At 65.1% G+C, this 15,509-nt stretch overlaps 1 protein-coding gene across 1 annotated transcript; it reads left to right on the forward strand.

Moving 5' to 3' along the window:
• The first annotated feature begins 7,357 nt into the window (after positions 1-7,357).
• On the forward strand, positions 7,358-14,734 carry CABP7 (calcium binding protein 7). Its single transcript, XM_054219757.1, has 5 exons — positions 7,358-7,491; positions 11,489-11,632; positions 13,342-13,454; positions 14,115-14,268; positions 14,414-14,734. Exons 1-5 carry the CDS (start codon positions 7,383-7,385, stop codon positions 14,539-14,541), a joined length of 648 nt encoding a protein of 215 aa, XP_054075732.1. The 5' UTR covers positions 7,358-7,382; the 3' UTR covers positions 14,542-14,734.
• Positions 14,735-15,509: the final 775 nt, after the last annotated feature.

Genomic DNA, 15,509 nt, shown 5'->3' on the forward strand with positions numbered 1-15,509 from the left:
CAGCCTCGTGGCATCCCCGCTGTCCTCATCCATCCTCATCCATCCTCATCCATCCTCATCCATCCCCGCCGGCACGGGCTGATGGCCGGCACAGGGCTGCCGTCTGCGTCCCTCCACCTTTGCCTCTTCCCAGCCCTTTGTCTTCCAGGGAGAAAAAAGGGAAAGAAAATGAGATGAGGAGGGAGAGGAGAGGGGAGAGGCAGCCTCGCTGGGGGGGTGGCCCCCAGGGCCGCCCTGCTCTGCGCAGAGACCCGGCCAGCTCAGTGCATCTCCCCCTGCCCCGACACCTCCCCCGGGGCAGCTGCCGCAAAGCTGTAATTAAAAGCCCGACGACGTGTGTCTTGTCGGCTTAATTAGGGGCTTAACAGGCTAAGAGGGAGGATTGACGGTGGGGAAGCTGCAACTCCGGAGCCGAAACCTCCAGCTGGTACCAGCGGTGCCCCCTCAGCCACCGCGGCAGAGCACCGGGGAGGGGATGATATACGGATGCTATAAAATAAAAAGCACATGGAGCTGCTCCAGCCACCGCAATTTCCACGCGGGCGGAGGATGAATCGCCGGAGGCTGCTCGGGCCGAGCGGGGGGATGCTGGGCGAGGGGTGATGGGGTGCAAGACCATGCTGTGGGGTGCAGGACCATGCCGTGGGGTGTGAGGCCATGCGATGGGGTGCAGGACCGCGCCGTGGGTTGTGGGACGGCATGGTGGGATGCAGGACCACGTGCCGGGTTGCAGGATCATGCCATGGGTTGCAAGACGACATGGTGGGGTGCGGGATCATGCGATGGGGTGCCTGACCTTGTAGTGGGGTGCAGGACCGCACAGGGGTGCAGGATGCTGTGATTTGGTACAGGACCATGCAGCAGGGTGTGCAAACATGCAGCGGGGTGCAGGACCACGTGGTGGGGCACAGGACCACACGGTGGGATGCAGGACAATGCCATGGGGTGCAAGACCACACAGTTCAGTGTAGGCCCATACAACACACCTGGGACCAGCCATTGTCCAAGAGAGCTCGGGAGCTGCTGCCCTGAGAGCACAAGGGCCAATATTTTCCCAGGCACGGAAGAGACTGAGCCGGCGCTGCCAACCAGCACGTGGCCCTGATGGGGACATGGCCCTGGGGAAGGAGACGCCACCTCAGCCAGGATCCCACCAGCCAGGATCCCTTCACCCTCGTCACTAACTTTCCCTCCCCTAATAATCACCTCGGGCAGCATCATCCCTCCTGGCCTCCTCAGGCATCTGCTGCCTCCACTGCTCGGGGAGCCCCGGGGCCGGATCCGGACCAGGAATGCTGGAATCCTGCTCCCATCACCTCCTCCCACCCGGACACGGTATCACCTGCTGTGGGGACATTGGGCATCATCAGGATCCTGCTGGGATGCTGCCTGCAGCTGGCCTGGGCATCGTGGTGCTGGGTACCACCAGGTCCTGGCATCACGGCATTGGGTACCGCCGGGTCCTGGCATCATGGCACTGGGTATCAGCAGCTCCTGGCATCGTGGCACTGGGCACTGCCGGGTCCTGGCATCACGGCACTGGGTACCACCAGACCCTGGCATCATTGTGCCAGGCTACCCCGGGGCCAGCAGCGGCTCGCAGCATCCTGGAGAGACGGAGTGAATGTCGCTACCTGATGGCGTTGCTGATGGCGGGAGTCTCCTGGCGAGCACGGCCTGCGTGCCGACGGCAGGATGGGAGCGGGGCCTGGCCCAGCACAGCTGTGTCCTGAAGGCACGTCTTCTTGGAAAGAGGGTTGTTGGGGCCGTTTCTCAACAGTCTTAATGCTCGGCCAAGGGGTTTGCTTTGGGGTCTGACTTCAGCCTTGGCTGTAGCAAAGAAAAGCCGCTCGGCGACCTGCCGGGTACCAGCATCCACCCGTGTCACCGATGCACAGGCGCCGTAATGCGGATTTTGCTGCATTTATTCCTCTTCCTGGGGCTGTCGCTGAGGGCAGGGGCTGAAGGTCAGCCTCGCGTGGTGCCTCTGGGGCTGAGCACAGCTCTGCCATTGCTTTCGCTCCCCTCTTGTGTGCTGCTCTCGAAAACCCAGATCCTTCCCGGGCAGGCTGTGCTTCCCGGGGATCTTTTATTTTTTATTGCAGTTAAAGAGTTTAAGAAGGTCCTTGACTGGGAGTTGTGTCCCCACTCGGTCTCTTGGCAGGAGCAAGCGGAGTTGCCGCCACCCTTAGCACGCCGGGCTGCATCCGCTGGAGGGATGCTAAGAACAGGCTCATTTCAATTTTTCCCAGTTTTCATAAGGAAAAACTAACCCTAAGCAGAAGTCTAGCCTCGTCCCATGGAGGGGCTATTTTGCCTCCTGAGAACCCAACTTAAACGGGGCTCTCCAAGCCTTTCCCTTTCTCCCTTCCCTCCCCACCTGCGTCATCTGCCCAGAGCTTTTCCCGCTGTTTCCCTCATCGCGGGAGTGGTTTGCTCCAAAATACATCCCAGAGTCATGCCGGGTAGCGGCTCCGAAACCTCCCCGGTGGGTTATCGCGGCCGCCCTCCCCGGGTTTAATATCAGGCGCTGGGAGCTGGCAGCCGGCGCGGCAGCGGGGATAACCTTGCGGCTCGGTACGTTGCAGCCATCCCTCTTCTTCCATCAAGCGTTCATTTAAGAAACATTTCACTAAATACCCAGCTGACAGCGAGGGCCCCGGGAGATTGATGCCTCCGGCGTCTCCGAGGGCTCGGTGCCAGTCGGTGACTTTAAAATGACACAACGGCCACCCCGGGCCGCTCACGTCCCCTCCCTGTGCTCAGGGTGAGCGGTGTTACGTCCCGGAGGACACCGTGGTGCTGCCCCCACCCCAGGATCCTCAGGCTGCGCCGGGGTGAGTTATCCGTGGGGTTGTCCTGCGGGATTTGGGGGCACCCAGACCACGTTTGCACCATCCCACCCCCATCTCTGCCAGGGGTACCCATCCCATCCCCACCCCATCTCCAACCCCATCCCCATCCCATCTCCAACCCCATCCCTTTCTCATCCCCATGCCATCCCCATCCTATCCCCATCCCCACCCCCGTGAGGGATCCCCATTCCATCCCCATCCCCATACTCATCCCATCCTGTCCTGTCTCCAAGCCTGTCCCCATCCCATCCTCATCCCTATCTCATCCCCTCCCATCCCCACCTCGTCCCATCCCATCCCCATCCTCATCCCCATCTCATCCCATCCCATCCCCTTCCCCATCCTCATCCCCATCTCATCCCATCCCCTCCCATCCCCATCCCCATCCTCATCCTCATCCCCATCTCATCCCATCCCATCCTCATCCCCATCCCATCCCATCCCATCCTCATCCTCATCCCCATCTCATCCCATCCCATTCCGTCTCCAACCCAATCCCCATCCCATCTTCAACCCCATTCCCGTCCCTATCCCATCCTCATCCCCATCTAATCCTATCCCATCCCCAATCCCCATCCCATCCCTGCCAGGTTCCTTCTCTCCTCAGCAAGGACAATTGGGAATTTCAACTGGGGGACGTGGCAGAACCCAGACTTGCAAACGCCCGGACAAATGGAGTTGGCAGGACACGCTCCGGGCAGGGAGAGGATCCAGCACCGGAGTCTCTGCCGGGCAGGGGGATGGCGGGAAGGGAGAAGGGCACCTCGGCCCTGCCAGGGGAGGCTCAGTAACAAATGGGACAAGAAGATTAAATTAAAGATAAACCAGCGCCATCCCTGTGCCAGCACGGCTTTATTCCTTTTAATTCCCCCCCCTTCCCGTCTTCCTGAGAGAAATAAAGACGATGATGTTGGGATGGGAACCCGGGAGCAAGCGCTCTTGAGAGCGAGATCCTCGCAAAGCTGCGAATAAGATGCAAAACACCAGGCCTGGATTGCGCTTCTCCTGCCTCGTTAGCGGGATCGGCTAATTAGGGTACCGCCCTCGGGTGTCAGGGAAGGTGCTGCTGCCACGGGAGGGACAAAGGGATGGAGGGAGAGGTGGCATTGGCCTGCTGGCCCCAGCCCCCGGTGGAAAAAAGGGAGAAGGGTGAAGAGGAACCGCCGATAAAACAATGGAGGAATTACGAAGAGGAACATTTGCAACATCCAAACGGTGCGGGAAACGCGTGGATCACCCGGCTGCGGCTGGGATTTTAAGCTGAAATCCCAGGGGTTTGGGGACGCCGCTGCCTCCATCCCATCACCTTGGCGCGCGGTGATGGACCGAGAGCTGAGGAAACCGATTCAGAGCTTCTCAACCCAAAATAAGTGAGGAAATGGAAGCCAAGGGGCTGCAGGGCGCAGCTCGTACCGGGGCAAGGTCCCAGCCTTCATCCTGTGAGGAAGAGGACGGTGCGGCCGAGCGGGAAGGGGGGCTCTGGCGGGGCTCAGGGGAAACACCGAGACCGCTCTGCCGATGAGCCCTAACGAGCGAAAAACCAATCACGACTTCAAATGCCATTAAGCCGTTGTTTAATTCTTATTTTTCCCCCCGCTCCTTCCCCAGGGATGGAGCAGCAGGAGCCGGGCCGGAGCGGCTGCCTCCCGCCTCCGCAGGGAAGGATGCGCCGACAGGTCCCCCGATGCTGCTGAGAGCGGAGATCTGGAGGGATTCGTGGGGAAAAGCCCAACAATTTGCGGTATTATTCCTGCCGGGTTTTGGGCGGTGAGAAATTAATGAGTTTCCGCCCCGGGGCCTCCGGTGGGCAAATGGAGAATTAATTGGGAGGGCGACTTCGTTAATATTGTGGAGCAAATTGATCCGCTAAGAAAAAAGGAGGAGATTTTCAATTAGGCTGGTTTGCCTTTTCGGGCTTCTTTCTCCCCAAAAAGTTGTTTATTATTGTCAGCACCCTCCCCCTCAGGGCCGCGCGGTGAGCGCAACCGCAGTATTAGACACCGGAGACTCCCCATGTGCCCCCAGCGCCATCCCGAGCCCCGGGGGAGGATGAAAAAGCCACCCCCGAGCCGTGACATCCCGGGAGGAAGGGAACCGACACCTCGCAGCACCGGGGATTGGATCATCCCTGAAATTCCCCAGCTCGGGAGCACGGCCGAGGGTTGGTTTTCCGCTGTCGGAGAAGGAAATTTCTCCCAGCGAAAAAATAGCTTAAAGGGGACCCCAACTGGTTAAAACCAACGGCGGCTGCACGGGCGGCACTGCCGGGAGGCGGCTGGGGAAGGCGAGGGGTTTTGGGGAGCCCCGGGGGGGGGTGGGGGGTGGGGGGGGGTGTCCCGGCCGGCGGGGGAGGGTTGGAACCTCCATCTGCCCCCGAATTCTCGGCAGCGTTGGACTGGATGAGGCAACGGCTGAGCCTGAGCGCGTGGCCGGGGGGTGCCGGGGGGGGGATTTTAATGAAGGGGTTGGAACGGCAGGAACCCCATTCCAGAATGTTGGGGATTCTCCTGACAGTCCCAAGGCGAGAAGCACGTGTGGAGCCCGGCCGGCTGTGCCTCAGTTTCCCCATCGCTCTCGCGCATCCTCGCTATTCAGAGGAGGACCTGAGAGGTGCCGACCGTCCCCTTTTCTCTTTCCCACCCCCTTATGGCTCTGGGGACGTTTTCCCTCTTGTCCCCAACCCCTTCCCCCCCACCACAGCCCCTCCAAAGCAGCCTCCGGCCGGGACCAGGGACTTTGGCAGCCTCCCCGTGCCACCGTGCCTGGCCAGAGAGATGCCACCAAGGCACAGGGGACACTGTGACCCCCCCATCTCCCAACGGGCCGGGGTCTGGCACGGCCATGCCCACCCAGGGGGACGAGCCATGCCAGGTGGGTGGTGGGACGTGGCAGGAGAGAGGTCCCAGGTCCTGGGCAGCATCCCTGCCGTGGGGACACAGATGCCACTGGGACGTGGCACAGCGGGGACCTGCCCTGGTGTACGAGCCCAGCTGTGATTAATCAGTGACAAAGCGAGAAATGAGGCAAAAAAATGTGATCAGGGCCTGGGGGGAAGCGGGGGGTGACTGGAAACGGGGACGGAGGGCTTCGCTCCCGGCCCCGCTTCGGTCCTCTTCCACGGCTCGTCTTTGCCCTGGTGCGGGAGCAGGTCGTCCCTGGTGTCCCTGCCACCCCCGCAGCACCCTGGGGACCTCAGGGTGACCAGTGCCCTGCCCCAGGGTGCTGCGTGCAGGGACATCGGGGTGGTGATGGCCTGGGGTGCTGCCTGTGGGGACCTCGGGGTGACGACAGCCTGGGGTACCCAGTACGGGGACCCTGGGCTGACGACTGCCCGGGCACGGGGTGCCACGCGCAGGGACCTGGGGGTGGTGGCAGTGTGGGGTGCTGCGCGGGGTCCCCGGGCTGACGGCTGCCCGAGGAGCGGGGTGCCACGCGCGGGGACCGCGGGGTGATGGCTGCGCCGGTCCAGGGTGCTGCGTGCAGGGACTTGGGGGTGATGACAGCCTTGGGGTGCCGTGTGTGGGAACCTCGGGGTGACAACTGCCCGGACAGGGGGTGCCACAAGGACCCACCATCCGTTCTCCACCACCCAGTGTCCCCCCCCCGGCCGGGTGCCCCCCAGCAGCAGCGGGGCAGGATCCGGCCCGGGACGCTGACGGGTGGCTGTGACACCCTCTTTGTCGCAACTCCCCCCCCCCCTCCCCACCCCTCCCTCCCCCGAGGGGAAGGCACCACCCCCCGCCCCCAGCCCCATTTGCCAGGCGGGACCGTTCAAAACCCGCCCGGCCCCGCCGCTTCTCCCCGGATTCCGCCGCCTCTTCTCCGGGGCCGCGGCCGAGGATGCTCCGTCTGCCGGCGGCGGCGCGGGGGGAGCGTGTGCGCGGCGCCGGGGGCTGAGCCAGCGGCGGGGAGCCGAGCCCCGGGACACTTAGCGGGGAGGAGGAAGAAGAAGAAGAGGAGGAGGAGGAGGGAAGAGGAAGAAGAAGAGGCCGCCCTCGGCCTCGGCCCCGCCATGCCGGGCCCCGCCGGGGAACGTGGCCCGGTGGCAGCGGCCCCCCGGGGGCTGTGAGCGGCCCGGGGCTGGCGGAGGGGGGGCCCCGGAGCGGCATGGCCAGCCCCGTCCCCCCCGCCGCCGCCGCCGCCGCCGCCGCCGGGATTTAGCCGGTGCCTGGATGCTTTCACCTCCCGTTTCCACTTCGGGCGGGCATGTGCGCGGGGGAACCGGGCCGCCCCCAGCCTCCTCCGGCGCGGAGTCCCCCCGCGCCCTGACTCCCCGGTGAGGGGCTCCGCCGCCAGCCCCGTCCCGCCGCCGCCGGCCCCCGGAGGACGGGGAGCGCCCTCCCGCCCTGGGCCCCCCCCGGCCGGTGGGTGCCGGGCGGGGGGCGGCGGGCACCGGTAACTTGGGTTTTTTTTAGCGTCCCCGTTTCCCCCCCCCCCCCCCCCCCTTCCTCCCCCCGCCGCCCCGGTACCGGCTCCCCCCTCCGAGGAGATTTGGGTTTAAACTTTGGCTTTTGGGGAGCCCCGAAGATGCCTTTCCACCCGGTGACGGCGGCTTTGATGTACCGGGGGATCTACACCATCCCCAACATCCTCGCCGAGCAGCACCCCGTGGAGATCCCCGAGGACGAGCTGGAGGGTGAGCGGGATGGAGGGGGGGGGATCCGGGGTGGGGTGGGGGGGACACATCCCATGGGGAGGGGTGCGGGCTGCGGGGGGGGGGGGGGGGGGGGGGGGGATTGGTCGGGGTGCGCGGTCCCGTCCCCCCCTCCCCGGGCGCCGTGGGGAGGCTGAAGGCGAGCGGGATGCGGATGGATGGAGGAGGAGGAGGAGGAGTAGGGGGGGGGGGGGGGGGGGGGAGGAAGGAACGCGTGGGAGAGAGCCGGGCAGAGGGAGAGGGTGGCGGGGGGTGTGTGTGTGGGGGGGTGTCCCGGCCCCGGTGTCGCCGTTGTGACAATATGACACAGCAGGGACCGGCGGTGGCGGAGCGGGGATGGACCACCCCCCACACCCCCCCCCCCCCCAACCCCGGCGTGGCGGGGCCACCCTCCCCGCTGTCATAATATGACAGTGGCTGACGGAGCGGGGGGCCCCGGGGGCGGCTGTCACCCGTGTCACCCCACCCGCGTCACGGCAGCCCCCACGCAGCCCCGGTGCCACCGGGCTCCGGCCGGGAGGAGTGGGCGGCGGGGCTCTGCCCACCCGTGCCATGAGCGGGGCCGGGCTCAGCTCGCTATCGTCAGAAAGGCTTTTTCCACCCCAAAAGTTTGCCGGGACGGGTGCTACCGGTGCCCTCAGGCTCGGGGTGTCCCTGGAGAGCCCCCCCCCCCCTGCCGGGCACGGGGGGAAAGGGGCTGCAGCACCCCCGGCCCCCATCGCTGCCCCCAGCATGGGCACCGCAGGGGAAACTGAGGCACGGGTGGCCCCCACACATGGCCCTGCTGCCCCTTCGGGAGAGGGTGATGGGGGGTGTCCCCTGGGGACTCCCTCTGGGGAAACTGAGGCACGGAGCCCCAAGGTTGGAGAGTGGGGGGGCTCCGGCCCCGAATCCTGGCCAGGACCCCCGAGCAGGCAGGGACGTGGGCTCACGCTGGGTGTGCAAGAGGACGCGCGTGTGTGTGTGTGTGTGTTCACAGCTCTGCGGGTTGTGTTGGCATGCAGTTCTGTGCCCATTTACAGCCTCACTGCAGGGGTTGTGTGTGTGTGTGTGTGCGCGCGTGCACGAGTGTGTACACGCACACCTCCCCACGGCACACCCTGTGCGTGTGCTCACGCGGTGTTGTCACACGCACGGCCTCACCACGGGGAGTCTGTGCCAGCGCGCGTGTGTGTGTGTGTGTGTACACACTGGCAGCGTCACTGCAGCGTGTGTGTGCGCACACGTACAGCGTCAGCGCAGCACGGGTTTGTACGCACAGCCCCGCTGCAGAGGGAGCGCGTTGTGTGTGTGTGTGTGTGCACAAGTACGGCAGCCCTGCAAGGGATGTGTGGTTGTGTGTGTGTGTGTACGCGCGCGCACAAGAACATCACTGCACGGTGGCCCTGCATGTGTGTGCGCACACCTCCAGCATCGCTGCAAGGTGATTGTGTGGTTGTGTGTGTGTGTGCACGTCACTGCAAGGTGGTTGTGGTTGTGTGTGCACAAGCACGGCGCTGCACTGTGGCTCTGTGCGTGTCTGCGTGTGTGCGCGCACACGTACAGCATCACTGCGAGGGGGGTGTGTGTGTGTGCGTGTGCGCACAAATACAGCATCGCCGCACCGTGGTGTTGTGTGTCCGTGTGTGCACACACAAGTGGAGCGTCACTGCAAGGGGGGTGTGTGTGTGTGTGTGTGCACGAGTACGTCGCTGCAAGGTGGCTCTGTGTGTGTGCACGCACAAATAGAGCACCACTGCGAGGTGTGCGTGTGTGCGCGTGGACAAGCACGTCGCTGCAAGGTGGTTGTGTGCGTGCGCATGCACACCTACAGCATCACTGCAGGGTGGTTGTGTGTGTGTGTGTGTGCGCGCGCACAAGTACATCGCTGCAAGCTGTGTGTGCACGCAGCCCCACTGCAGCGTGTGATTGTGTGTTGTGTGTGTGTGTGTACGTGTGCACACTCACCGCCCGCGTGTGCCGGGGCGCTGTGGTCGCACCCAGCGTGGCGCAGCACCGAGGGGCGCTGGCAGGTCCCAGGGTGCTCCCGGCCTGGGGCTCCCCCCTCCCCCCCCAGCACCCACCTGCGGCTGCGGGGATCGATGGCAGCGGCGGGAGCCCCAAGGTGACCCCGCCAGGCGCCAGACACCTGCGTCGCGCCGGGGGGGACGTGCTGCCACCCGCTTCCGCGTCACCCTCCGCTCTGGGGGGACGTGTGTGACACCCAGCCGCCCTCCCGGCCCTCGGGGCTCCGCGGTGGGGCTGGGAAGACGCAGGGTGCAAACCGGGAAGATGCAGGGACAAACCTCTGCTGGGCCGGGGAGAGTCGGGGTGTCCCAGGTTAGGGGGGGGACACACAACACCCCGCTAGGACCCCAGTCTGGCCACCGCTGGGACACGTCCTTGCTTTTCCCCCAGCGCCCTGAGCTGGGTGATGGGGCATCCTCTGGGATGAGCATCCTCGAAGGACGAATTTTGGGGGCGCCTGGGCCGGAGCGGGGCTCGCTGCGAGTGCCGGGGGAACCAGGAGCATCCCCCTGCCCAGGCAGGGATGTTGTCCACCGAGATGCTTTAGCCATCAGGCCGGCAAGACTAAAACCTCCAAAACTCCCCCAAAACACCTTGGAAGACCTCACTGATGGGCCACCGTCTGGGCAGGGACGTCCCCAAGCGCTGGGGATCGATAGCACAACCCAACGTGGTACCCTGCCCCTTGGTGCTGCCCGGTGCCGGCAGCTTTGCCGCCTGGCGAGGGAAGAGGGCACCCACATCCATCCCGGCCTGGCTTCCCGGCGTTTCCCACACGATCTCGCCTGGTCCCTTCTTTCCCATCAGCCTGGTTCCAGCTCCGCGTATCGGGAGGGATAAAAAAGGCAGAAACTCCCTCAAAAAGGAGCCAAGCCCCGAGCGCGGCGGGAGGCGGGATGGAGCCGCTGGGCACCGGGAGGCTTTGGGGTGGGGGGGAGCCACCCGGCGTGGCGTCGCCGTGCCTCAGTTTCCCCGCTGCCCTCCGAGCTTGGTACAGCCACCCCCCCCCGCGATCGTCCCCCACACCCCGGGGCTCTTTTTGAGCCAGAAACCCCAAATCCTGCCACTTTCTCCCCACCGTTGCACGGGAGAGGGCTGAGCACCCGCGCAGCCCCGGCAAGGGTTGCTGTTATTTTTTGTCCGAAACGCGGCGCAGCTCCGGCACCACCCCGTAACCCCGGGATGGGTGCAGAGTCCCCGGGGAGGGGGGGACGGACATGGGTGCTGGCACACCCGGCACCCTCCCCGTGCCATCATGGGGGGGGGGGCGCAGGGATGGTCCTCGCCGGGCCCCCACCCTGATGGGCGCCCTGAGCTCGAGAGCACACGCCCCTCCCGGTATCCCCCCACCCCCCCCAACCACCCCCCCAACACCCACATGCACACCCATCACCCACTCATTTCCAGTTACGCCCCCCCCCACCATCGCGCCTCAGCCCATAACACCCCCCCCACCAGGACACACACACACAGAGTGTCACCGGGGGGGGGGGGGGGGGGGGCTCTGGTCCCATCAGATTTGGGGTTTCTGGCTCAAAAAGAGCCCAGGGGTGTGGGGGACGATCCCCGGGGGGGGGTGGCTGTGCCAAGCTCGGAGGGCAGCGGGGAAACTGAGGCACGGCGACGCCACGCCGGGTGGCTCCCCCCCACCCCAAAGCCTCCCGGTGCCCAGCGGCTCCATCCCGCCTCCCGCCGCGCTCGGGGCTTGGCTCCTTTTTGAGGGAGTTTCTGCCTTTTTTATCCCTCCCGATACACGGAGCTGGAACCAGGCTGATGGGGCTCGGGTCCGGCAGGGGTGGCAGCCCCTCGCGCCGTGCCTCAGTTTCCCCTCTGTAAGTGGGGGCCGGAGGGATGGGTGGCTCATTTGGGGCCACCAGCGCTGCCCACGGGGGATCTGTGGGGACCGGGGCTGGGGGGGGGGGGGGGCGAGGGGGGGGGAATGGCCAGACTGACCCCTGCTCTCCCCCCGCAGAGATCCGTGAAGCCTTCAAGGTGTTCGACCGGGATGGCAACGGCTTCATCTCCAAGCAGGAGCTGGGCACGGCCATGCGCTCCCTGGGCTACATGCCCAACGAGGTGGAGCTGGAAGTCATCATCCAGCGCCTCGACATGGACGGTAGGACCCCCCCCCAACCTCCACCCCCCCCGCCCCGCCCCGGCAACCCCAGCACGGGGACGGGGACCCCCAGCACCCTCCCTTTGGTGAAACACCCAATTTGCCCCATTTCCGCCCCGCTGGCTGGTGGCTGCTGGACCCGCTGCGGGATGCGGGATGCGGGATGCGGGGGGATCCAGGCTCTGCCTCATGCCCAGACCCTCCTGCTCGCCCATCATCATCATCATCATCATCATCATCATCATCATCATCATCATCATCATCATCGCCACCGCAGCTTCGTTTTGGAAGATTTAACCATCCTGGAGCGTTTGCAGGCAGGAACGGCACCTCTCCTGGCTCGGCAAACCTGCTGGGACCGGGCTGTCGGGGCCGGATCCTGCACTCGGGGCTGGATCCTACGCCCCGGGTTGGATCCTGCCCCCCGGGTTGGACCCTGCCCCCCAGGCCATGCCCTCATCCCCAGCGGGCCATGCTGGCCATGCTCCTCCGGCACGGCACTCGCTGCCACCATCGGCCTGTCCCTGTCGCTCCCGCGCTCATCGGGACCTTAAAGAGCTCGTTAATTTATTGGTTTCCTTTCCCCCACCGCCCTCCCACCCCGGTTAAAAGCCTTTCCGGCAGCGCTGCCAAGCCGCTGCTCCCTTCATTACTCATCGTTAGTGCCGGCCTGACAGCCCCGACACCGGCATCCTCCGCAGCCGCAGGATACGGACAGCCCGGTGTCACCCCGGCTCTTCCCAGTGCCCCCCCCCCCCCAGGGGTCACGGCCACCACGGGCGTCCCCAACTGCCATTAGGGTCCCAGCTGGAACTGGGGTTTCAGCTGGTGTTTGGGGTCCCTGATGGTGTTGGGGGTCCCCGGCCAGCACTGGGGGGGAGGGGCAGTCAGTATAGAGGGTCCCCATATGGCATTGGGGTCCCCAGCCAGCACTGGGGGTCCCCAGGTGGCATCGAGGGTCCTGTCTGGCACTGGGGACCCCAGCCGGTGTTGGGCATCCCAGCTGGTGTTGGGGGGGACCCCAAACTTTGTTGGAGGTCCCATCCCAGTGTTGGGGTCCCTAGTTGGTTTTGGGGGTCCCCAGGCAGCATTGGGTGTCTCCAGATAGCACTGGGAGGGGTCCTCAGACGGCACTGGGGTCCTGGCTGCCACTGGGGACCCCAGCCACTGTTGGGCATCCTGGCCAATGTTGGGGGACCCCCTAACTTTGCTGCGGGTCCCCAGCTGGTGCCGGGGTTCCCGACTGATTTTGGAGGTCCTTGACCAGCCACGGGGTCCTGGCTGGTATTGGGGGTGCCCAGCGAGTTTGGGGGTCCCTGCCTGGTGAAGTCCAAGAGTCCAAGGTCCCGTAATGCTGGCTGCTGCTCCGGACCAGCGCGGGTGGATACTAGTGACTCCTGGGTGGTATGGGGCGGGGGGGGGGCGCTCTGGGTGCTGCCCAGGAACAGGGTCCCCCCGGGTGACCCTGCAGCAGGGTGTCCCCAAGCAGTGCCAAGCCCAGGAGGGGTGGTCTCCCCAAAAAACACTGAGGCTTGGAGCGGGGCCCCCCTGGGCTGCAGAGGGGTGGGTACCCTGAGCATCACCGAGTCCAGGCAGGGGGGTCCCTCCCCACCAGGCAGCCCCATGGGGACTCTTCGGGGGGATGGGGAGGGTGTCACGCACATCCCCATGCCTGGGCAGGGTGTGACAGGAGCCTCCGTGTCCCACAGGCGACGGGCAGGTGGACTTCGAGGAGTTTGTGACATTACTGGGGCCCAAGCTGTCCACCTCGGGCATCCCGGAGAAGTTCCACGGCACGGACTTCGACACCGTCTTCTGGAAGGTAGGGGACCCCCACCTCCCGTCTGGGGTGCGGCAGCCCCGTCCCCCCCACCGAGGGCAGCGGGGGATGGCTCGGGGTCGGGGTCAGGGTCAGGGTTGGGGTCGGGATGAGGATTAGGGTCAGGGCTGGAGCTGAAGTTAGGGTGAGGGGGAAGGTCAGGATGGGGCTCCAGATTAGGGTCAGGGCCAGGGTTAGTGTTGGTGTAAGGGTTAGGGTTGGGGTCAGGGTCAAGGTTAGGTTTAGGACCAGGGTTAGGGTCAGGTTTAGGGTTTGGGGTCAGGGTTGGGGTTAGGGTCGAGCAGAGCTCAGGCTCCAGGTTAGGGTCAGTGGAAAGGTCAGCCTTAGTCGGGTCAGGGTTGGGGTCAGGGTTACACCAGCCCCAGGCTTTCCTGTCCCAGCCACGGCACGGGGGTGGCAGAGGGTGGTGATGGCGGGCACCCACTGGGTGCCCTTCTGTGGAGCCACCAGCCCCCTCTGCCAGGGGGTCAGCGGGACACCAGCCCTTTCCCCATCAAAAACGGGGTCGTCCACCCAAAACGCAGCACCCAAGGGTGCCGGGGGAACCCCCTCCACGCACACACAGCATCACTGTGCCCCCCCCACCCCCGACCGTGGGGAATATCCCCCTGCCCGAGCCCCCCCCTGCCCGCCCCCCCGCAGTGCGACATGCAGAAGCTGACGGTGGACGAGCTGAAGCGGCTGCTGTACGACACCTTCTGCGAGCACCTCTCCATGAAGGACATCGAGAACATCATCATGACGGAGGAGGAGAGCCACATGGGCACGGCCGAGGAGTGCCCCGTCGACGTGGAGAGTGAGTGCCGGGCAGCGGGGAGGCCAAACACCCCCCCCACCCCAACCAACCCCGACGCCACGGGGATGGCAGCGGGTACAGGGCAGGGAGGGGGATGCGGGGTAACGCCCCCCCTCCCCGGCTCTCCCTCCCCCCCCCTTCCCAGCCTGTTCCAGCCAGCAGATCCGGCAGACCTGCGTGCGGAAGAGCCTCATCTGCGCCTTCGCCATCGCCTTCATCATCAGCGTGATGCTCATCGCCGCCAACCAGGTGCTGCGCAGCGGCATGAAGTAACGGGGGCCGCCCCGAGCGCCTGCCTGCGCCCACCGACGGGGAGCCACGGCTCCAGCGGGGCGTCCAGAGATATATACACACACACACATATATACTGGAATCAGCCACAAATCTCCCTCCCGACACACACACACCCCCCGGGAGGGGGGCAAACCCGAGGGGGGGGAAGACCCGCGCCGGGTCCCCGCTGTCCCGGGGCGATGGGATCGCCTGGCTGTCTGCAGAACGTGGCAACTTTGATGAAAGACACACAAACACACACACAAAAAAACCCCAAAACCTCCCCTCGCTGGAAAAAAAACAACCACCAAACCCAACCGTAAGTGCATGTAAAGTGCATGGAGCCCCGTGTGCTGCCCCCTCCCCGCGCCGGGGGCGGGTTGCCCCCACCCCCGGGCATAGGATCCCGTCGGATACACCGATACTAGCGTCTATAGCTCTATATTTATGATAAAAACCAAATCATCCCCTAAGCAATACGCGCGCCTGAGGTGGTTTCTAGTCCGAGGTGGGGGCGTTTGCATGGACTTGGCTGCCAAGGGCTGGATTTCACACCACCCCCCACCCCCCACCTCCCCCCGTCCTGTCCCCGTGCCTCAGTTTCCCCACCCGCCCGATGGGGGGACGACGCTGACCTCCCGCTTGATGCACTTTGAGCTGACACCCCCTCCCCCTCCCACCCCGGGAAGAGCCAGAGAGACCCCAAGGATGGGGATCCCCCCCCTTGCCCTGCACCCCCCCCCCCCAGCCTGTATGTAGCACCCACCCGGGCACGGGACGGGTTGGGATTTGGGGCCGTTTCTCATTCTTTGGAGTTGTTTTGGGATTTGGGTTGTTGGTGGGCTTTTTTTTTTTTTTTTTTTTTTTCCTCCCCCCTTCCTGGTTGGTTATTTCCGATCTGAAATAAAACTGGGATTTCTGAAGCGCTCTTGGGCTGCTGGGGCTCCTGGCGGGGGGGGAGGGAAGGG

Source organism: Rissa tridactyla, chromosome 13 (genome assembly GCF_028500815.1).
Source record: "Rissa tridactyla isolate bRisTri1 chromosome 13, bRisTri1.patW.cur.20221130, whole genome shotgun sequence".
In the NCBI taxonomy this organism is placed as follows: Eukaryota; Metazoa; Chordata; class Aves; order Charadriiformes; family Laridae; genus Rissa; species Rissa tridactyla.